Below are 20,892 nucleotides of genomic sequence, written 5' to 3'. Positions count from 1 at the left end.
TTCCTTTTGCTGCCTGTTGCCTCACGTTTTTCACCATTCCTCTTGTCTCATTCTCGCTCGCTCTCTCTCTCTCTCTCACACACACACACACACACATTCACACACACTCTCGTGGGCGTAGACCAGCAGTACTACTACTTTGCCGCCAACTACGGTGACTGCTCGGAGCACCCCAGAAATGGAACCCTCTGTGTCATGCCTCTCAACAATACATGCGGCTTTTTGCCAAACACCACGATCGACGTCTGTCCTGCTAGCCCCGCAGGCAGCGCCTCCCAAAGACGGGGCAAGCTGGTTCCCCAAGGCAACTACTCGTCTAGCCTGATCAATTGGCTGTCGGCGTGTCCCTCCCTTAGGCTTACCGAAGCCCGAACATGACATCAGGCAGTTGGGAGTACCTTGGGTCCATTCTCAATCCCAGCCAACGCCCACCTGGGGTTTTGTTTCGACCCAAGGTGCTGGAAAGATTATACCGCTCTCACACGCTCATCAGTTCTCACAGAGACATGCTAACATCATCTGCCGGGGTGTTGATAGGTGGTCTATAATCCCAACAATGCTCGTTTCGTCCTGTGGATCCGCATCGTGCCTCTGACAAGTAACGGACAAGCCCTCAACTGGACAGCCGAGGGCTACTATGCAACTGACGCTACCTCTCCGCTCGGTCCCTTCGTTGTGGACTCCAAACCTGTTCAAGTGTCTGAAGGCAACGGTGGCGATTACGGCCTCTTTGTTGATGCTGGCACTGACATTGGATATGTGATTTACACATCGCACGCCACCAATGTGCGCATGGTGGTGGAGCAGCTGGCTCCTGACTTCTTGTCCTCAACCTACAATCGGTCCGCTGTCTTTGGTCCAGCCTCAGTGGAGAGCCCGGCCTTGGTGGCTCGACACGGCTTTTACTACGCCTTTTTCGGCCATACTTGTTGCTATTGCCTGGCAGGCTCCAACAGCCTGGTGTACGTGAGCACAGACCCACTAGGGCCCTATGACTACTTGACAGACGTCGTCGGCAATGCCTCAGGCATTCACGCACAGCTCAACTACGTGGCCCAAACGGGGTTCCTCACCAGTCCCGATAAAGCCCCCTTGAGTCTACTGTGGACGGGCACGCGCTGGGGCTCGTCCCCTCGACAGCAAATGCGGAGTGACTACCAGTACTGGGAACCCTTGGTCTTTGATGACAGCCAGACTCCACCCATGCCCCAGCCACTCGCCTTTCAGAATCAATTTAACACTGTCATCTAGTCCCCACCTGCCCAATTTCTTTTAGTTGGAGAAATGGAGTTTGAATTCATGATATCGATTGCACAATGAAATGCATCAGCACCAAATCTTGTTTTCTCGTTTGACTCTGGACACCCCAGCGCTCCGCGCTTATTCTTTCCAACGAGCTTGTCGTAGAACACGATCAATCTGCTGTCTTCGTCATTCGCAGTCACCAATCAGCTTGACGGGGATGGCGCTTGGCGAAACCATCGCTCTGAGTGCGCTTCTTCATCTTGTGATGTTGCTTTTCGCGCTTGGCCGTGGCTGAGCGGTGCCCCCCGTCGGCAATCTTATGCTGCTTTTGTTTGGGATCGCGATAATCGCTCTTGTCGTTTTGCGGTCGCCTGCTTTTGTGCTTGCGCCGGGCAGTAGCCGAGCGCGAGTTTGAATCGTCGCCTCCAATGCGTAGGGCTGAGCGATAAAGAGACTGGCCTCGCTGAAGAATTGTCTGATACAGGCGCTCGACGGCGCTGCGGCCCAAATCCCGGGCAGGCAGGATCGAGCGTGGATCAGAGTCATCAGGGTTGGGGACAGGGGGTTGCGACTGAACAGGCGGTTCTGGATCAGTCCTGTCGTCGGAGGTGCCAGTCACAGGTGGCTCTGCCTGCTCGAGCTGTGCGCGGCGTGCTCGAGCGGCCGCTGCTGCGGCTTGCGACTGTTGAGCAAGTCGCAACAAGCTGGCACTGATGGCCTCGGCTAGGGAGCGGCGCTGTTCCTCAACGCGGGGCACATCAATGCAGCCATGCCGCTGGCCAACCCACAAACACAAGTCCAAGACTTCATGAATTTCTTCCAAGAGTTTCAAGTCGACGGCCGTGTAAGCAATGGGAAAGCCCTCCTTGCGGACGTTGCGCGGAAGAATGGGTGGGATCTGTAGCTCATCACGGATACAGCTGACAAAATAAGCAAAATAGAGCGGTTGCAGCGTCGAGTCGGCGTTGAGGGGTGCGGCACACAGGTGTGCTTTCACGTGAAAGTCGACGTCAGGAATGGTGTCCAGTAGGCGTGCCACAGCCATTTCTTCACGTTCGGCCTGCATGGTGTACAGGCGACCAGGCTTGAGTAGGTGCCGCACCTCCGCTAGAGCAAAGGCAACATTATGCGCCCGGCGGCGCTGGCGATGAGCTGGTTTGGCGCACTCCATGGCGTACCAACGCATGAGCATGGCGGCGTCGACGCTGAGACCAGCCTTTTCAACCAAGGGCAGCTGAAGGGCGGGGTCGAGTGCTCGCTGAAGGACCTCGGTATCCGACTCGGACATGGCTAGGACCTCTCCACCCACGGCATAGCGGCTTCCGTAGCGACCAGCACGACCCGCGATTTGGCGAAGCTCCGTGGGACGCAGGACGCGGCGCTGCGTCCCATCAAACTTCCAAACGGTAGAGAAAATGACGCGCCCAATGTCAAAATTGAGGCCCATGCCAATGGCGTCGCTGGCTGCCAGTAGCTTGTAATCTGAGTGGGGGTCGTTGAAGAGTGTGGCCTGTGCCTTTCGCACGTCGGGAGGTAGAGCGCCGTACACGACGGCGCACTTGAGTCCCGTGGCAGCCTCAGCCTGGGCCTTGAGGTTGAACAGCTCCCGGCGGTTGAAGCCAATCAGGCAGTCGCCCTCACGCAAGTGGCTGAAGTTGATCAAAGGCTCCCTCTGCACGTGTAGAGGTGCTAGGCGCTGGTGGTCAATCACCTCCACGTCATCACCGCACACCTTTGCAATGTTTTGCAATAGCTGGGTGGCTGAGCCATCCTCGATCAGATACAGAACGTCGGCACGGGCACCCAAAATGGCGCTACACAACTCCCCCCCCCCCCCCCCCCCCCAAACAGAATCACGTGGAAAGAGCAAAGGCAGCGAGATCGGCCAGTGAGAGTATTGCAAAAGTCAACGGGAGCAAGGCGGGAGCGGCAGTGGGAGGTCAGCATCGTACTTGGTCCAAGCCCAGCCGCGTTCGGCAGAGCCAATGTTCTGGCACTCATCGATGACGGCCACGTCATAGTGGCGTGAAAAATCGGTCATCTCAACAGTGCAGGCCAGGTGCGTGGCATCAGCACAGGTATACATCTCCTGCCCTGTGAGGAGTTCGGCACGCTGGTGGCCGTTGCGCAGGCGCTCGTATTGTTCCCAGGCCAATAGGCGAAGGGGTGCACAAAACATGGCGGTCTTGGCGGCGGCGGCGGCTTGCATGGCACCGTATGTCTTGCCTGAGTTGGTGGGGCCTCGATGAATAATGATGCGCCGTCGACACTTGCGGGCTTCCGGATAGGTGAGATGCGGAAACGCGAAGCGAGCTTGGTTATCGGTTGTCGACTGCCTGCGGGCACGCACCACCTTGGTACGGCAAAAGAGGTGGCAGAAAGGGTCATACCAAGGCCATGGTGAGCAGGAAGCCAGTGCAAGGCATGGTGCCTGATGAGACGAGGGGGTTCAGCCCGGTGGTACATGGTTGCCGGCCCGTCACGTGTCTAACAACGCTTGCTACCTTGTCATCAGTGTGTATCCAGGCGAGCACATGTGCCTGAACTTGACGGAGCAGCATAGTTTCCAGGTTATCCCGGGACGAATGCGATGCGTGATTGTGATGTCTGCCAGTACATGTATCCTGTTCGGCCGCCAGGGGAGTCTGCTCCGTCGACAGGTTGGGTGCTTCGGCCACAAGCTGGTCTCGGGCGATCAGTTCAGCTGGGTAGAGCAGTCGCGGGCGAGCGTTCCAGCGCTGGCTGGCGCCTTCGAAGCAGCGCGTAAATTCAGGTGGTAGCTCTTGTGAAGCGGGGTATTCGGCAAGGGCGGTGCGTGCCTGTTCCAAGATGGCTTGGCGAATATCTTCAAGCAAGGGCTCATTGGGCTGAAAAGTCCGGCAGCCACCGGACAAAATGGGGGCAAAAAACTGTTGCAGGTACCAGAGCTTGATCGTCTTGCTAAACTGCCGGGTGGAAAAAGCCTCACGGTCCGCGTAAATGATCAACCACTCTCGATCGCGTCGAATTTCGTCGACGGCGGCGCCAATGGTGGAAGGGTTGATGCTTTGTTGTACCAGGGTTTGGAGCTGAGCCTCACGCGTACGGTTTGCTGAGGCAGGGCTGGAGGACCAGCGCAAAGCTGCAACAACGGGCCCCCGCGAGCCCCACGGAGCATGGCTACCCCGCACAAGCTGCCCCAGCCCCCATCCCCTCCACAGCACACCCGGTCCCAGCCGCAACATGACGACAAGCAAAAGGCCGCCCACCTCCTTCCCCCGGCCCCAGCTCGCTCCTCTTCACCGAATGGAGCCAATGAGGTCTCGACTCGCGACGGGTTGTCAGACGAAATTCACGACACGATGATACCCGTTTGCATAAACTGTCTGACAATCATAAAGAGAGAGAGAGAGAGAAAAAGAGAGAGAGAGAGAGAGAGAAAAAGAGAGAGAGAGAGAGAGAGAAATCAGATGATCAGCACACACACACACACACACACACACATCGTGCTCAAGTGCCTTCTTGCTTGTCCCCGTGGACCTTGTTGGCGGTTGATCCCTGCATTATTTTTGTGCTCGGGCCCTGCGTGCTTTTGGCCCATCGTGTGCACGTTGTGCTGCCGGTGTCTGTCTATCGGTGTCCATCTGCTTGTTCGTTTGTTTACTCGTCTCGACTGTCTGCCCCCGTGAGGTACCAAGGTTGTGAGTGGGCGCGACGTTTGTGCTCAGAGCAGCCGAGCGTCTCGAGGTTCAGTCGAGAGCGCCAAGGCTAACAGTGAAGCAACATGGCTGGGCAGCGACTTCGTACGGCTCGTGCCTCGGCCCCGGGTAAAATCATCCTCCATGGCGAGCATGCAGTTGTTCATGGCACGGTACGTAGTCATGCTATGCTCTTGCCTTTTTTTGCCAGCACCCCTCTTGGCCCACCCACTCCACGTGGGCTGCTCTGATCGGCTGCTCTCGGCTCCGACCCTGTGACGCCCGGTCCTTGACGACAGGAGGCAGTGGCGGCAGCATTGGACTTGCGAACAACCGTGACCGCCACGCCCACATATTTGGATGGGGCCAATTCCACTCAACTGCACCTGGTCTTGGCTGACCTGCAGCTGGACTTTATTACCGATCTTCGTGCCCTGGTGGAAACACCCTCAGCTGCCGGTGAGCTCAACGACCGGTTGCATGTCCCCCTCCTCTTTCCTTGTACCAACCATCTTGGCCAGCCACTGCATTCTGATCCGCGGGTGCGATGGCGCACAGTTACGTCTTTTGCAGAGCCCGATGCCGCCGAGCTGCATCAGCTCCAAGCCCTGCCAAATCTGGACCAGGGCGAGCAGGCCATGCCTCACGACTATCCCCATGTTGAGGCCCGCCTGGCTTTGCTCTATTTGACCAAGCATATACTACGCCGAGCTCAAATGCAAGGCATCCCGCTCGATCTGAACGGATGCCGCTTGCGATTGGAAGTAACCTCGCGCCTACCCATTGGTGCGGGCCTCGGTTCCTCTGCTGCTCTATGCGTTGCCACTGCAGCAGCTCTCCTCCTGGCCGTGGGCCATTGCCAACCAGGTATGGCGTTGTCATGTCAGCTTTGACGCGTTGTGAGACTCTTTCTTTCTTTTTTCCTTGCTTCTTTTTTTGCCGTCGTCAACTGCAATACTAACACGAATGATCTTTTTTTTTTCTTGGGGGTGGGGGGATTGGCTATTGTGTAGAGGAGCTGCCCGACCATCTGGACGATATCAACAGCTGGGCCCTCGTGGGCGAGCAGGTGGTTCATGGCAATCCCTCTGGCCTGGATAACACCATCAGCTCCTTTGGTATGTTTCTTTTTTGGCTCCTGTTTCGACCAAGGAAAATTTCCACGAACATATGGGTGGGCCTTTGGCACACATGTCAGCGCTGTGCTTCTCGACGATCCCCTGAAGACTCATGCATGCAAATTGAATTTGTGCAGGAGGCGCTGTGCGCTTCAAAAAGGGCTCCTTCAATCTGCTACAGCCGTACGTCGAGCCGAATGCGCCGGGCTGATGACCTGACCTGCGCTCTGCTCCGCATCCTCACCTCACCACCACTGGCTTGTCTCTCAGCTTTCCTCTTTTGAACATTCTTGTTGTCGAGTCGGGGCATCCCAAGAGCACCCGGGCGCAAATCGCCAAAGTCACAGCACGCCTGCAGGAGGTACGAGCCTCACCCGTCATGGTTGCACTGGCTTTCATTTCACAATCGTGTAGTCCTCATGGTTTGTTCGGTCTATAGCAACCACCCATTTTCCGCCCCATGCTCGAGAGCATCAACGCGTTGAGCCTGGCAGCACAGGAAACCTACGCTGCTCTAGCCTCTACCCAGGCGGCCGGTACGCAGTCCCTTTTTGTTGTAGAACTTGGAGGTTGCGTTTGATCCTCTCACGACGCTGCATTTCTCGTATCGTTCCTTAGCATCCATGCTTGCACTTGAGGAGACGCTGCAGGTGCGCTTGCTGCCCATGTCCGGGGGCATATTGCATCTGAAACCACGTGTGCCGCCGACCTTGCTGTGAATCACCCCCCCACTCATCCCGCAATTTTTTTTGCATGTGGCCTTTTGCACAGATGTACGTCGATGTCAACCAACAGCTCCTTGCTGGTTTTGGCGTTTCCCATCCAGCACTCGATGAGGTATGCACGCCTCGTTCTCTTTGTGTTCCACAGGCCGACTCGCTGCGCCGATATGCGACCTCTCAATCGGGGTGGTTTCTTGCTCGAGTCAGATTTGTAGCCTTGCGCGAAGCCATGGCACGACGGGCAAGCTGACGGGCGGCGGTGGTGGCGGATGTGCCTTCATCTTTATCCCATCCGGTCAGTTGCTGTGCCACCACGTATCCTCTCGTCTGGCTGCTTGCGCTGCAACATGACATTGATCCTCATCCTGCCCGGCTCCAATGATGCCCGTCCGTGTGACTCGCAGCGTGGCCGGGACAGGCCGTAGCCAGCTTGCAAAACGATCTCGAAGCGGCAGGGTACCGCAGTTTCCGCACCAAGCTCGGGGCAGCAGGAGCACAGGGCGAGCTCCTCTACCGTACATTGTCCCTTTAAGGTCCAGAGACCATTTCCCAAATCTCCAGTCTCAGAATCAAAAAGTAAATCAACACTTGTACTCGAAAACAACCAAAGCACCACACCCCTTGCCACTTTTTGCAGCTTAATGCTTAGCAAGTGCAGCTTCCCACTGAGCCAAATAGGAAGTTTGCGTCATCCCTTTGACAGTTATTGTCGTTCCGTGCGGTGTCGTGAGCGATCAATTTTTTTTTTTTTTCGGGATTGTGCGTCGATGTGTGTGTAGATGCGTGTGTGTGTGTGCGCCGCGCGTTTTCAGTGCTTTGGCTCGCGTATCGGTCAGACATTGTTGCTTGGGCGTGATCATGCCGCGCTTGGCGTTTCTACGGGTCGGCACTGGCGCTGCTATTGCTGCCGCGGCGTAAAGTAAAACTGGGACAGCAGTTCCAGTTACTCGCTTGCCCAAGGCGAAACGCTCGTCTTGGTGGCTTTGCCCGCCTGATCGGCTGGGTGTGACGTCCTCCAGCTGCTCGGGTCACATCCTTGTACACGACTTCCTCGTCCCCGTCCTGGCGTTTGTTTTTGGCATTTGGACTTGCGCCATCGACCAAAGCCATGTTTTCTTCGCGCGTGGTGCCACCCGAACACCTGAAGGAAAAGGTTCTCGATCCCAAGAAACAGCCCATTCGCCGCCTCAAAGCGCTGATCGACCTGCAAAACAGTGGTATGTCGCTTGCACGCTTCCAGGCCAAGGCCCGGCCTGCGCATGCGGGTGTCACATGCCTCTTGACCATCTTCTAAAGCACCCCTTCATCGTATGCTGATGCAGCATTGTATCATCTGTCTCACGCCACTTGGCTTGCCTCCATGTATACTACTTCCCTAGCCGACTTTGGAACTGCGCAGTTACGGGTTTTTGTCAAGGAGCAGCGTGCCCAGATCTACACAGTGCTTCAGCAAAGCTACGACAAGCTCATGCCCGAGCTCAAGCAGCGCAGTATGTCCCGCATGACTTGCACTCGCCCCAAATATCAGTGTGCTTCGGCTCACCCAGTTTGGCTCGATGCCATGTCCTCCCTCCTCTAGCCATCAAGAGCCGGAGCCTCACCGAAACCCAACGCGTCAATCTCTATGAATATTTGCTGGGCGCTTTGGCGGTATGTCCCTGTCATGATGGAGGAGACCTTGCAGGACGGTTGGCTTGGTGCTCACTCGACTCATGAGCTCATGCTATCCATGTCGATGGGGGTTGTGGTTTGGGCTTTGTCTCTATCGCAGCTGGTCGTTGAGCACCTCCGGGAAGAAATTCAGGCTGGGTGGCCTGCCGACGATCTTCTCATACTTTTCCAAAATCTCCTCTTGCCCAACAATGCGGCACCGTTAGTTGAGCTCGAGCGCCTGATCCTTTTGGGCCCCCGTGGTGGTTCTCTCACCAAACACTTCCGTGCTTCACATTGTAGGCTACGGGTCGCGGCCTTGCGCATCTTCGTGACCCTTACGGAGACTCTGCTCAGCAGTGCCAAGGCGGTATGCTCTTTTCTCATTCTCCAGTCATCGCGCTTGTTCGGTGCTGTGATTGCGCTTGTTTGGTGTTGTGCTTTGGACACGACTCGTCGGCTCACCCCCCCCACCCACCCATTTTCGTTTTAAAAAAGGAGAAAGCTTGTGCTCTTTTGTTATCCACGCTTCACCTTGAGCCTTGGGTAAGTCAGCAGTCCGCCTGGGCCCGGGTTTCTTGCCGCATACTAGCGAGATGCATCAAGGGTCTCATGCACCCCTCTTTTTGCAACATGCTTGACCTCATGGTTTTTTGGTGCACCAGCCCGGTACCCTTGGCGAGGACCAAGCGCTCGTCCTAGATGTTGCACCACTGTCCGACGTGGAGATGCAGGTTCTCATGCTTGAGACTTTTTTGCAGAAGCTGGAAACATCGGGTCTTCAAGAAGGTGGGCCCAGCATCCCTAATATCATTGACCTTGATTCTGTGCTATCGCATACTGTTCAGGCCGTCTAGCTGATGGTTTGTATGATTGCGCCGTGCTGCCACAGCCCATATGCTGGAGACTGGGGACGTGGAGTACAAATGTGCCCTCTTCGCCAACATGTTTGATGTATTCCGCACAACGATTGCGCCTCGCCTCTACACACTGGATCAGGCTATCACGGCCGATCGGGCCACGCCCAACTTTGATGAGCCACTCAAGTCCCCCGGGCAACTGCAGGAACCCAGTATACGGTGTTCACAGGCTGCCCATGAAGTCGTGGCCGGTATTTTGGTGACTTGGTTTCAGGGCACTTCCCAACACTTTTTGGCCATGCAACAGCTGCTGCAAACAGATCTAGCTTTCCTGATTCTAGTCCAGGCCATTTTTGGCCTTGTTGCGGGCGGCGCGCGTTCTGCCAGTCAAAAACTGGACCCGGCCTCACCAATACTCCGACGACTCAACAATAGTAGTTTTCAGTCCGACTCCTCGCGCTCTTCTGGCAAGCGGAACGCAGGCTACAAGCATTCAACTTCAGCTGCCGCCGTCAACGTTGACCTTCAGACGGCCGTGCTCAAGATTTATCAGAATTGGCTGGCCGTCAAGATTGTCTCTCGCGCCCCAGCAGCGCCGCGTGCCAGCACTTTTAGCCTGACCAGTCTACCAGAGGTTGACAGTGAAAGCGGGGACAGCAACAATCCTAGTCCTTGCGTTCAACGCCGCCGTCGCACTTCCACTTTGGGCACAAATTCTAGCGATAGCCTGGCTTCCTCCGCCTCGTCAAGTGGGCGCGTCTTGCCCAAACCACCCACCGTTCGTAGCGGTTTGCCAACTCGAGCCGAGGCGCTTGCAGTCGCAAGTAAAACCGCAATCCCAGGCCCGAATTTGGCTTCTGTCTCGTCACCGACCTCAACCACGGCCCTGTCCTCAACCGCATCCACCCCCACCCCAGCGCTTACGCCCAAAGCAATGTCGTCTACCCATCCCTCCACCTCACAACCGACAAGTGCATTCTCCGCTTTGTCGCCTGTCTCAGAGGCCACAGTGACGGGTTCCACGAGTTCAGGTCCCCCGCGTCGCCCCAGCTGTGCTTCCGAGGCGTCCTCCCGCACACGCAAGAATTCGGGTGCGGTGCCCAAGCTGAGCGTCGACGGCGCGCCTCAGGAGGACAGCTTCGGAGAAAGTCCTGGGCTGCTACCCACCACTATTTGCTTGAGACGGGTTACAATGAATCTGCGCGTGCTGCCTGTCACCGTGGCTCACGTCTTCTTACGCACCATTATCGCCAACGTGGGCTCCCTTTTTCGGCTGTCCTACCACCAGCTGGCTGCTCGCCTGCGCCAGGCTGCGCTCATCTATCTTATACAGGACGGCCTGAATGTTTTCCAACGCATTTGCCTTTATCACCTGCGCATTGCCAGCCACAAGCTCAAACTCTTCCTCCTCAAGGTGCTGCGGGACGTTCCTCGTCATCTTCTGCAAGATCAACACAACAGCACGGGATCTGCCCTTTTGACCGTCAAGCGAGCCCTGGCCGGTCCGGTTTTTCGTACTGTTCTTTGTGCACACGTGCGAATCAGTGTGCGCCACCGCCTGCCGCACGACCCCTGGCCACAGCTTCAAGCGCAGTTACACCAGTTCACCGACTGGGAACCCCTCATCACCGAGTGGGAGAAGATTGTGCGTGTGCTCACAGCAGCCATCAGCACCGCCCTTCGACAGGGTACGACGGCCGATGACGAGTCCCGTGTCCCACGCCGTCATAGTACAACCTCCATTGCAGGCTACGAGAAGCTGGCGCAGTCCGTCAATGAAGCCCCTCGCGCATCCGCCGCATCCCCGCGTGCACTCACCCGCCAAGCGCCTGCTCTGTCCTCGCGCTCAGCTAGCCTCGCCAGCGATACCCACCCAAATCCAGCGCCCGAGTCTGAAAATCATCGTCCAGACCACTCCCAACACCAAACGGTCCAGATTGACGCCACCTTTGCCAACCTGGCCCTCTTTCTCCGCGGACTGCAGGGGGTGGCCAATGAGAGTCGTGATGGATACAGTGCTACACGGACACATGCGACTAACCTCATTCGCACGTGGAGCCAGGCGCTGGCTTGCCTGGGCGATGTTAATGCCATCAACGTGCCCCGCAACCACGCCAACGTTATCAAGGCACTACTCAAGGCCTACAAGGCCTTGCACCGCACATTTGAAATTGCGGATCCTGACTTTCGAGGTGCCTGGATACCTGATTTTGCTCGATCAGTCTATGACTCGTTTCTCCTCAGCTCGCGCTTCGCCGAAAGCCGCTACCTCGCTGCCAAGCTGGTTTGCGACATGCATGTCATCACCAACTGCCCCCAACCGCGGCTAGGCATGAACGACTTGCAGCGTTTCTACCACTTTGTGTCTTACTGCCTGCGCTCACACAATCGGGACCTGGTTCATTGTGTGCTGCGCTCCTGTCGTCACATTGTCGCTTTCAATTGGCCCGGAGCCAGCGTCTTGTACCAGGACCTCATCCTGGCTTGCCGCTGCGTCTTGGGGCATGGCTTCTTCCGTCCCGATGGTCCTACTGCCGCCATCTTTGAGCTTGAAGATGCCTTGCCCTCGCGCTTTGCCCAAGCCGTTCCTCGCACGGCCTGCGTGACCATTCTGACCTCCATGGTCCACCTTTTGCACGCCTTTGAGCCCAGCATGCGAGTGGCCGGCTTGGGTACTTTTGATATGCAGGTGGGTGAGAGCAGTGGTCACACAATGCCCTCTCCTGATGTGGTAGGCTGGTTGGCCGGGGATGCCATCAGCCCACCCGCCGGTGGTGAGGCCGTGCCCGGATTGACGGCAGGGCCAGTAGCTACGGCTGGACTCACATCCGATCTGGAGGCACAGGCTGCATCGCTGCCCGCGGGCCTCAATCGGCGTTCAAGTGATGAGTACGAGGAGGCGACACACCGCCTGTCCGACGGCACCACGCTCTCCAACGCGCCCATAGCGGCGGTGCGCAGCGCAGATAGTTCACCAGCGCGTTCGCGCAGCGGTTCGGTGTCAATTGCCGCACGTGCCTCACAGTCTCATTCACTCCGACCTCGCTCACGCACTTCAAGCATTGAGCAAATTGCCGCGCACAAGCTTCTCAAGCTGGTTCAAGGTCGCCGCATGAGCCTATCGCAGCACGACTTGTCCGCTGAGGCCACCACCGCGGCCCAAAACATGGCGCGCTCTTCGCGAATTTCCGCGTCATCAATCCGACCTTTTAACACAGTTACCGATGGGAACAATGGGCCACATGCATTTTCGAGTGCTAATGCCATTGGATCTGCGGCTGCCGCCAGGGCGGCAGTAGCCGCAGCAGCGGCAGTGGCTTCAGCCGGCTCCACCCATCGCCCAGCGTCGGCTGGAGCCGAGGCCGAGCCGAATGACGCGCAGAGCTTTGAACAAGAAGATGATAGCCTGCCTGCCATCTCGGTCAAGTCATCACCCAACTCATCTGAGGCTGGTGAGCACTTGGGCGGTGAGCGCATCCTGCAGTTGCTGTCACAGCCTGACCTCCGCCGATTGGGCGTGGAGCCAGAAGCTCGGTTGGAGCGTCTTTCAACGCCCGAGCCAGACATCAATTTGATGCAGGAGGTGCACGCGATGCTCAGCGAGGCGCTCCGTGCGGTTGTGTTGGATGAGAGTGAAACGACGATTCGTCAGCTGGCCTTGCACGGTATTTATAACATGTTGGTGGGTATGCTGAGGCAAAATTCAGCCCAGGGAGATGAGAATCACGTGGCGCAGTCATGTCTTCAGAGTCTGCTGAGCGTATTGCGCATGGCTGATCTGCAAGTCGTTATCAGCGCTGCAACGCTGGTGGGTTTCTTGAGCGAACTTCATGAGGCCGTCATGGCGCAATTGGGACTCACCATGGTCCGCCAATTGGTAACCGCGTTGTTGCGCGCAACGGCCTACTGGTTGCATATGACCCGACGTGGCGAGGTGGAGTTCATGGAAGAATGCCTGCCAGAGTTGATTGAGGCTTTGCGTGATTGGCTGTTGGTTGCACCCATTGAGCTGGCTTATGAGATTCAACAAGGCCTCATTTTGCTTCGTGAGGCTGCGCAGGATCGCGTCGGGCCAGCAGTGAATCGCCTTCATCGGGTGGCCGTCGATCGACGAGCAGGGAGCCGCATGCGCAACCCAGCTCTCTCGCAAGCTCTGAGCGACTTTGAGGCTAGCGCGCACGCCATGAGCGTTGGTAGTCCCGGATCGGCCGCATTTTCTGGCGCGGTTCCCTATAGTCCGGGTGCCACCAGCCTGCCCATGGTGTCCGAACACGGCGGTGTGGTGAGTGGGCGAAACGGAGGTGTTGCGGCCAACGGATCCTTTTTCTCCGATGTCGCCTCCGATAGTGAGGTGGATGCGTGGACCGCGCGCAAGCTGGAAAGCACTGTGGACGGAGAACCGGAAGATGCCAGCTTTGACTCATCCCTCATGGCGATGGGCGTGGATGACTTGGCCGATGCCTGCATCCAACCCGAGGGCGTGGGTTTCGGGTTTGGCCCCCCAAAGCGCACAGAGTCGCACATGCAATTGGCCGAGCCCGAAGAACATACGCCCACGCATCGGCGTGGGCGCCGGCGTCACCGCAATCGACTGCGACGTGAGGCTACTTCCGGGGAAAGCACCCCCCCGCCGCGGCACTCACCTGAAGACCGCCCGGCTCCCGATGCCGTGTCTGCAAATCGGGCTCCAGAGCTCGAGTTTAAGCGCGAGTACGTGCCATTGATGGCACTCGCTGCGCTCGTTCAGGTGCAGCACCACCGTGACAACTTTCCCTGTGTGGAGGGTGCAACTGCCGTATCTTGGACCCCGTGCGTGCCACCGCTGCCCTTCGATCCAAAGCAAGAAGGCGCAAACGCGGATTATGTTGAATATTTGTGCGTGGATGATGCCCTCATTGTGGAGCTCCACGCTCATGCGGACGCCTCGCACGTTGTTGTGCGTAATTTAGCTGGGTGCTTTGCATGGGCCGTGAAGAACGTGCTGTCGCCTCCACCTTCTCCTCGAACCTCACAACCGCGGCGATCCAAGCTGTCTCTCAATCTGCGCGTCGCCACGAGCGCGTCATCCCTGCCGCCCATCATTGCGGAGGAATTGGACGCGGTCCCTGACTCCAAGCACACCGCACATGACTTGTTGTCCACTGTAACCGCACCGGCGTGGCCCCCAACGAGTGAGAGCGCGCCGGGCTCGCCGACACAGCCCGATGCCAGTGCCAGCAGCAGTGCCAGCAGCAGCCCGGGATTGAGACCCGAGCTGCGGGGTAGCGGCAGTCGCTGTGCCGCGCGAAGCCATCGTTTGTCCATCAATGTACCTTCACTTAGCATGACGGTTCTCGACGCTTCTCTTGACTTGCCTATATTTGCCGCGGACGACAAGGTGGGCACACACGATGCGTTGGACGCGGTTCTGACCTATTTACATGGCAGTGATGCTGCAGTTGATGGTGACACGATCGTGACCCCAACAACGGACGATGATGTACGGCTGATTAAAGACTTGCGACGCCAGTGCCAGGAAGGGCTTGTTGATGCTGCACACCGCTCCGAGGCCGCGTCTTCGGATCTATCTTCACCCACCGAGACGAATGCGCCGACACGACACACCTCCAGCAGTGATGTCCCCGGCAAGGCCTCGGCAGCAGCTCTATGCTCTGCCCTTCTGCAGCACCTGGGACTGTGGAATTGGACCCAGCGGGGCGGCTTGCGGCCCATGAGCGTGAGTGAGCGATTGATCAAGGATCTGCGCCACTTGGATCAAGCGGGTGCGGTGCGCGAAACACACAAGGTGGCAGTCCTGTACGTTGGCCCAGACATGCAGAACAAGGAGGACGTGGTTACATGCACGGTGCCCAGCCCACGCTTTCTACAGTTTGCTGAGCAATTGGGCTGGGGCGTGAGTGTTGAATCCCACCAAGGCTATCTGGGCAAGCTAGATCCTAGCGAGTTTTCTGGATGCCGTGCTCATTATTATGCCACGGCCACGCGTGAGGTGCTATTCCACGTGGCGCCGTTGCTGCTGCCACCATCCCTACCCTCTATTGCCGTGCACCAGACTTGGGACCCAGAAACGCGCAAGCAACTCTACACCAAGCTCTGGCGCCATCTAGGCAACGACGCCGTGCACATTGTGTGGAGTGAGGCTGATACCTTATACAACACGGACCTCTTGCCCACTCGATTTGGCGAGGTGACCATTGTGGTGTACCCATTGTCCAACGGGCTCTTTCGAATTCAACTGCTTTTCAAATCGCAGATGGCACGGCTGGTTGGTCCACTGACAGATGGTGCTGTGGTCGATGGACGAAGCCTAGGTCATCTGGTTCGGGCCACGGCGATCAACGCCGATCGCATCCTGCGTATGCAGACTCTAGCTGCGCCCTTTTGCGAAGCGCGCCGGAATTACCTCCGCCGGCTAGTCGCGGACCATGCGCAAGATTTAGCCTTTCCAGATTATGTCTCAGACGTCCTGCTCGGCCACTCAACCACCGCGACGACACAAGGAGCCGAAACTGCGTTGGCAAGCTTGCAAATGCCTTCGCCGCGCCTTGACTCATCTGGTGGTGGGCCAGAGCTACCATCCATGGCCGCGCTGTCCAAGCGCAGTCAAAGCATGGCGCCTGGCGCGCTGGAGGCTGCTCGCCGCGCTCGCCAGGAGTTTGCTACATCGCGTGCTTCTGAGGCTTAACGTGCTTTCGGCTTTAGTCAGAGCTTGCTTGCAGTCCCGAGCCTCCTGAGTTGGAAGCGTGCTTCTAAACTGCCTCAAAGAAAATAATATTATCATGTAATGTTGTGCGTTTGTTTTCTTCTTCTTCTTCTGGCGGGAGTGAGCGGCATGATGCGGGAGGGGTTGCTGCTGTTGTTGTATGAGATTCCATGTCTGTGTTGTGTGCGTTGCCTCACCAGCAGCCTTGGCTCCGTCCCCGCCAGATGTCCGCATTATAGCCAATTATATTTCAGTGACCATTGCAACAGCTTTGTTTTCAACAAAAAGCCACAAAATTAAAATTTTCCGAATTCTTTTTCCACTTTTTTTTTGTTTTTTTTGTTTTTTTGTTTTGCATTCTCAACTTGCGCGTGATGACAGCGTTAGCGAATGCTAGTGGCCCCGTCGCTCCTGTGGACGATGCCTTTGCGGCAAGTATGGGGCGGATGTGGGGCAACGACACCAACAGGTCACGCGCAGAGCTGGGGTTTGGCCTGCGCCTAAAATTGCATCAGTTGTATCAAACGCCGCGCGCCGATTCCTTGGCTGCAAAATTGCGACGAGTGGCGCAGGATTGCAAAGTGGCAGCGGCAGGTGAAGTCCTGATTGGCAACGAAGATCTCCAGGCATGCTGGACTGCGCTCAAGGAGCAGGCCAAGGAGATTAAACCTGGAAATTTGCGACTGGCCTACAAGGGCCTTTGTTTGGTTCGCGAGCGCTTGGGCGGTGAGTCGGGCAAGTTTTCCGCCGTGCTGAGTGCAACAGCCTTCATGGCACTTCCCAAGGACGATGCACAGACAATCTCCTTGGACCAGCTCTTCAATGTAGTGATGCAATATGCGGCCGTGGAGCAGGCGCGATTCAAGCTGGCGCTCTTTGACACTCTGGGCTCGGGCTCACTCACTCGTGACCAGCTGGAGGCCTACATTCAAGACACGGCCTTTGAGATGGAGCAGCTTCGCGCTATCGCTCGCGGGTTCCGCTCAACCTACGTTGTCTTTGCTGCCAGCCGCTTTCTGTTTTATCTGGGTCGTGATCATCCGAATGAGGTTTGTGCATGCATGCGTGTGCGCGTGTGCGCGTGTGCACGTCCACCCACACACCGTGTCGCGTCAGGCAGTCGCGAGGGGACTTTCACCTTTTCTGGTCGGCTTGGGTTGCATCGCTGCAGGCTATTGAGATATCAGCTTTGGTAGAGTCAAAGGTGCTGGCCGAGTACCAGCAAATGCAGCAGCCCGATCTGAGCACAGTCGCTCTGCAAGACAACTGGTTCTCGCTATCCAATGTCACCACAGTACACACACAGTATACAGCGTTGGATGTCAACCAAGACGGGCTCTTGTCCCTTGACGAACTGCAACACTTGAACGGAGGCAGCATGTCACCGGCACTGCTGCGTCGCCTTTTTCAGGAGTATGCCACTTACGAAGGCGGTGTCGATTACCGCTTATATCTGCGCCTGGTATTGGCACGCCGTGACCCAAATCATCCAGCTAGCGTACGCTTCTTCTTTCGACTGCTCGACGTGGATCAGCGAGGCTATCTGACGACCACCGCCCTCCTATATTTCTGGCGTGCCATGGAGGTACGCTTGAAACTCTCTTGGGAACACATCCGGGGCATCTGGCGTCGATCCCTTTCTACCCTCTCACCCTTTTCGCTCTTCGTTGTATGTTTCAATGGTGTGATGATGACGGGATTTGGTCAGGCGCATCCGTTGACGCGCGACCTGGAGTTGCCACGCTTTGAAGATGTCAAAAACGAAATTTTTGATATGGTACGCACGTTCAATATCCTGCGAGCATTTGATTCTTCTTGATTGCCCCCATTATGCACCCAATGCCAAGGGGCTTTGCGGCCACGCGTATCATGTTATGCTAAATTCCAAACTATGCCAGGTCGCTCCCAAAGATCCTTACAAGATCACCGTGCAAGATTTGCTGGCGTGCAACTGCGGGGGTACGGTTGTGTCGATTTTGACCGATGTGGACGGCTTCTTTGCCTACGAGCACCGTGAGTCTCCACCACCTTCCGATGGTGAGGATGACGATGTGGGTTCGGACCCGCCATAAGACCAAAGATCAAGCCAATTGTCATGCCGCTGCGCGGATGAGGAAAGGCATGCCTGAATTGAAATTGTGTCACAGACTTTGATTGACTCGCACAAAACGACACATTTTGCAGGTGAATTGAACAAGAGATTCCGGAGTTTGAGAGCCGAGTCGAGCGGCTACAAACGGGCCCCATTACACAGCTATAGCTCCATCCAGCCAGAACTGAGGGCATGTACACTCAGAAACAACATCAAACAATCAGTGTGCCAATTTAATTTGGCCGGGGCTGAGGAAGGCGATGAAACAGGAATTAAAGCGAGAGCTCTGAATGGCTCAGCTGCTCGCCAATAGCACGGCATCAGTGCCGGCACGCAGCAGCTTGCCAACGGCCCGGTTGACGTTGAATGCCTTCTACTCAACACGGCGTTGTTCGGTAGTCAAGGGGTGAGGGGCATGAGGGTGGCATACGCTCGGGAAGCATGTGGTGGTGAGATTGGGTGCAAGACGGACCCGCCAGCGGCGCTTGGCCATGAAGCGTGAGAGCTGTTGCGAGACACGGCGATGGATATCCTTGTTGGGAGCAGATGTGCCGAGAATCCTGAAACAGCAGTGCACCAAACAGGCGTTGGAGTGAGGTAGGGTGCAACTTTCGCACGTTGTGAACGGTTGTTACGCACCAATCGTTACCCAATATGTCGGCGACAGTTGGCCGACGGGACGCATCCAGCGTCATCATGTCGGAGATGAGCTCCATGGCTGAGGCGCAGGTATCAAGGTGAGGTTTGCTTGTGGAGGGTGCACACTTCAGCTTTTAAAGCTGCCGCGTGGAATTGGACGTCGACGAACCTGTTTTCGACACCTCAGTCCAGTCGCCATCTTCGAAGCACCAGTCACCCTTGAGCGTGGCATTGAATAGCTCCTGGTCATTGTCATCATCCGAGTAGAAGGGGGGATAGCCACATAGTCTGTCAATGAAAAGCCGATGCAAGGGTCAGGGCGTCATGTCAGTGTGCTTTGAGGTCAGCTTTGTGTTGTTCGGGCCAGCGCGGGTGGGTGCCAAAAACAGGATACGTACAGGATGTAGAGAATCACGCCAGCGCTGAAAACATCTGGTTCAAAGCGGTATGGCTTGCGCGCAACGACTTCAGGTGCTGTGCAAGATGGGGGAGCAGATGAGGGTGCACAACCACAAGCGCACTTGACTGGCACGCTGGCGACCGTCGTCGGCTGTTACCTGCGTAGCCGGGCGTGCCGCAGGACTGCTTAAGATGTTCATCTGGGCCTAGGATGTAGAAGATCCAAGGTGATTAAAACGATGGGTTGAGGGTGAGCAAGGCATCAAATGGATGTAACTGGAAACAGCCGACGCAGGCTGAGCTCTGCCAGTTGGTTACGCACCTAGCTGCACGGCCAGGCCAAAGTCACTGATGACGATTCGGGCGGATGCATCCATGCTAAAGTGTCAAGGCCCAAGGGGGAATCGAGGGTGAGCGCGAATAGGAGTTTGAAAAGAAGGGGAAGAATTCACTTGAGAAGGCCGGGCCGGCCATTCATCAAGCAAGGTACAGAGTCAGGGGCCATGGACTGACGTGGAGCACAGCAAATTTTCTGGCTGAGCAGCGCGGGAGTAGAGCAAAGTAATCCGAGGGATGTAATCGTGAGCAAGGGAAGCACGCAGACATGCGGGGGAGAGAGGATAGCAAGGCCGGCATGTATGTGTTTTCGCACCTTCAGATCGCGGTGAACAATCTGCTGCTCGTGCAGATATTGGAGGGCGGAAAGCAATTGGCGCATAATGCCGGCAGCATCTTGTTCGCTGTATGAGCCACGGTCGACGATCCGATCAAAAAGCTCTCCACCGACCAAGCTATGGCGCAAGTGGGGTCGTGATTTCGTGCGGGTCAGCAGGGGAAACGTGGGGGTGCGGGTAGCAAGAGGTCGGAAGCTCTTTCAAGAACAAGCACAAGTTAAAGGCAAGGGCTGTTGGGCAAGCACGCACAGCTCGGTGACAATGTAGCTAAAGGCATCAGTGTCATAGGCTGCAAAGAGCTCAATGACATTAGGGTGATCGATGCTAATCAAAACAGGAAACAAGGCCAGGCAGGCGCGCAAATGAGCCGTGAAAGCGGAGGGGCGGGGGAAAAACGGGTAGAGCAGGTGCAGGGGCAGGCTGGGATGTCCGAGGCCTATGGCGCGATATTGGTGGGCAACGTACGCTCGGAGAATGGCGACTTCACGAACGAGTTCTTCCTTGTTCTTTACGCGGGCCTTGTTCACCTTTTTGATGGCAACCGGCAAATGACTGGTCTTGTTGATGCCCTTGTGAACCTCAGAGAAGGCACCTTTGCCAACCACCTCACCGATGATGTAGTCGTCCTGGATGTTGGACATGGTGACAGAAATCCGGCGAGGGCCAGCAGCACGAGTCGGTGGACGATGAGCCAGGGGCTACCCGTGATTTAAGCGGAGGCAAAAGCGCAGTCGTGGTTGGTGATCCAGCAGTGGCTGATGTTCAGGGTGCAGGTCGGACGGAAGCCAAGCAAAAAAACTCCGGAGGGGCAGCCTTGGGTTTCAATGTCAAGTGGCGGAGGGTTGCGTGGGCTGGCTGGGGTATCTGGACCCGGCTCTCCAATCCTCAGGAGCAACAACAACAACGACAATGTAGCAGGGAAAGAAGACTAGACTTGATAAACCCAAGTCTAACCACTGCTCAATCGCGGCATTCAAGCACTGGCCGTGGTGTCGCACCGAGCGTCTCGTCACAATCCGATCCAGAGCCACACACAGCCAGCAGATCCGCCCCAACGAGATATGTGTGTGGCTCTGGATCGGATTGTGACGAGACGCTCGGTGCGACACCACG

At 56.6% G+C, this 20,892-nt stretch overlaps 5 protein-coding genes across 5 annotated transcripts; 3 read left to right on the top strand and 2 right to left on the bottom strand.

Moving 5' to 3' along the window:
* Window positions 1-374: 374 nt before the first annotated feature.
* Window positions 375-1,251, top strand: MONBRDRAFT_6792 (uncharacterized protein; the record flags this gene model as incomplete). The annotated part of the gene is made up of 2 exons (XM_001744299.1): window positions 375-455; window positions 538-1,251. The coding sequence occupies 2 exons, from the start codon at window positions 375-377 to the stop codon at window positions 1,249-1,251; spliced, it is 795 nt and encodes a 264-aa protein (XP_001744351.1).
* A 1,243-nt stretch (window positions 1,252-2,494) lies between these two features.
* MONBRDRAFT_1393 (uncharacterized protein) lies at window positions 2,495-3,544 on the bottom strand (the record flags this gene model as incomplete). The annotated part of the gene is made up of 2 exons (XM_001744109.1): window positions 2,495-3,059; window positions 3,198-3,544. Coding segments are annotated over 2 exons (912 nt in total), but the record flags the coding sequence as incomplete, so codon positions are not given.
* A 1,464-nt stretch (window positions 3,545-5,008) lies between these two features.
* On the top strand, window positions 5,009-16,193 carry MONBRDRAFT_36389 (uncharacterized protein; the record flags this gene model as incomplete). The annotated part of the gene is made up of 9 exons (XM_001744298.1): window positions 5,009-5,095; window positions 5,222-5,789; window positions 5,936-6,040; window positions 6,911-7,057; window positions 7,782-7,979; window positions 8,142-8,252; window positions 8,342-8,412; window positions 9,078-9,201; window positions 9,305-16,193. 9 exons carry the CDS (start codon window positions 5,009-5,011, stop codon window positions 15,955-15,957), a joined length of 8,064 nt encoding a protein of 2,687 aa, XP_001744350.1. The 3' UTR covers window positions 15,958-16,193.
* A 300-nt stretch (window positions 16,194-16,493) lies between these two features.
* Window positions 16,494-18,020, top strand: MONBRDRAFT_1300 (uncharacterized protein; the record flags this gene model as incomplete). The annotated part of the gene is made up of 4 exons (XM_001744297.1): window positions 16,494-17,024; window positions 17,147-17,560; window positions 17,684-17,752; window positions 17,874-18,020. Coding segments are annotated over 4 exons (1,161 nt in total), but the record flags the coding sequence as incomplete, so codon positions are not given.
* A 342-nt stretch (window positions 18,021-18,362) lies between these two features.
* On the bottom strand, window positions 18,363-20,420 carry MONBRDRAFT_23949 (uncharacterized protein; the record flags this gene model as incomplete). Its single annotated transcript, XM_001744108.1, has 10 exons — window positions 18,363-18,440; window positions 18,540-18,627; window positions 18,707-18,785; window positions 18,876-18,994; window positions 19,105-19,180; window positions 19,264-19,311; window positions 19,428-19,483; window positions 19,619-19,641; window positions 19,758-19,896; window positions 20,029-20,420. The coding sequence occupies 10 exons, from the start codon at window positions 20,418-20,420 to the stop codon at window positions 18,363-18,365; spliced, it is 1,098 nt and encodes a 365-aa protein (XP_001744160.1).
* Window positions 20,421-20,892: the final 472 nt, after the last annotated feature.

The sequence above is a fragment of the Monosiga brevicollis genome, genomic scaffold (assembly GCF_000002865.3).
Source record: "Monosiga brevicollis MX1 MONBRscaffold_5 genomic scaffold, whole genome shotgun sequence".
Classification (NCBI taxonomy): Eukaryota; class Choanoflagellata; order Craspedida; family Salpingoecidae; genus Monosiga; species Monosiga brevicollis.
The sequence above is the reverse complement of the archived record's forward strand: the minus strand, read 5'-3'. Positions and strand labels throughout refer to the sequence as shown.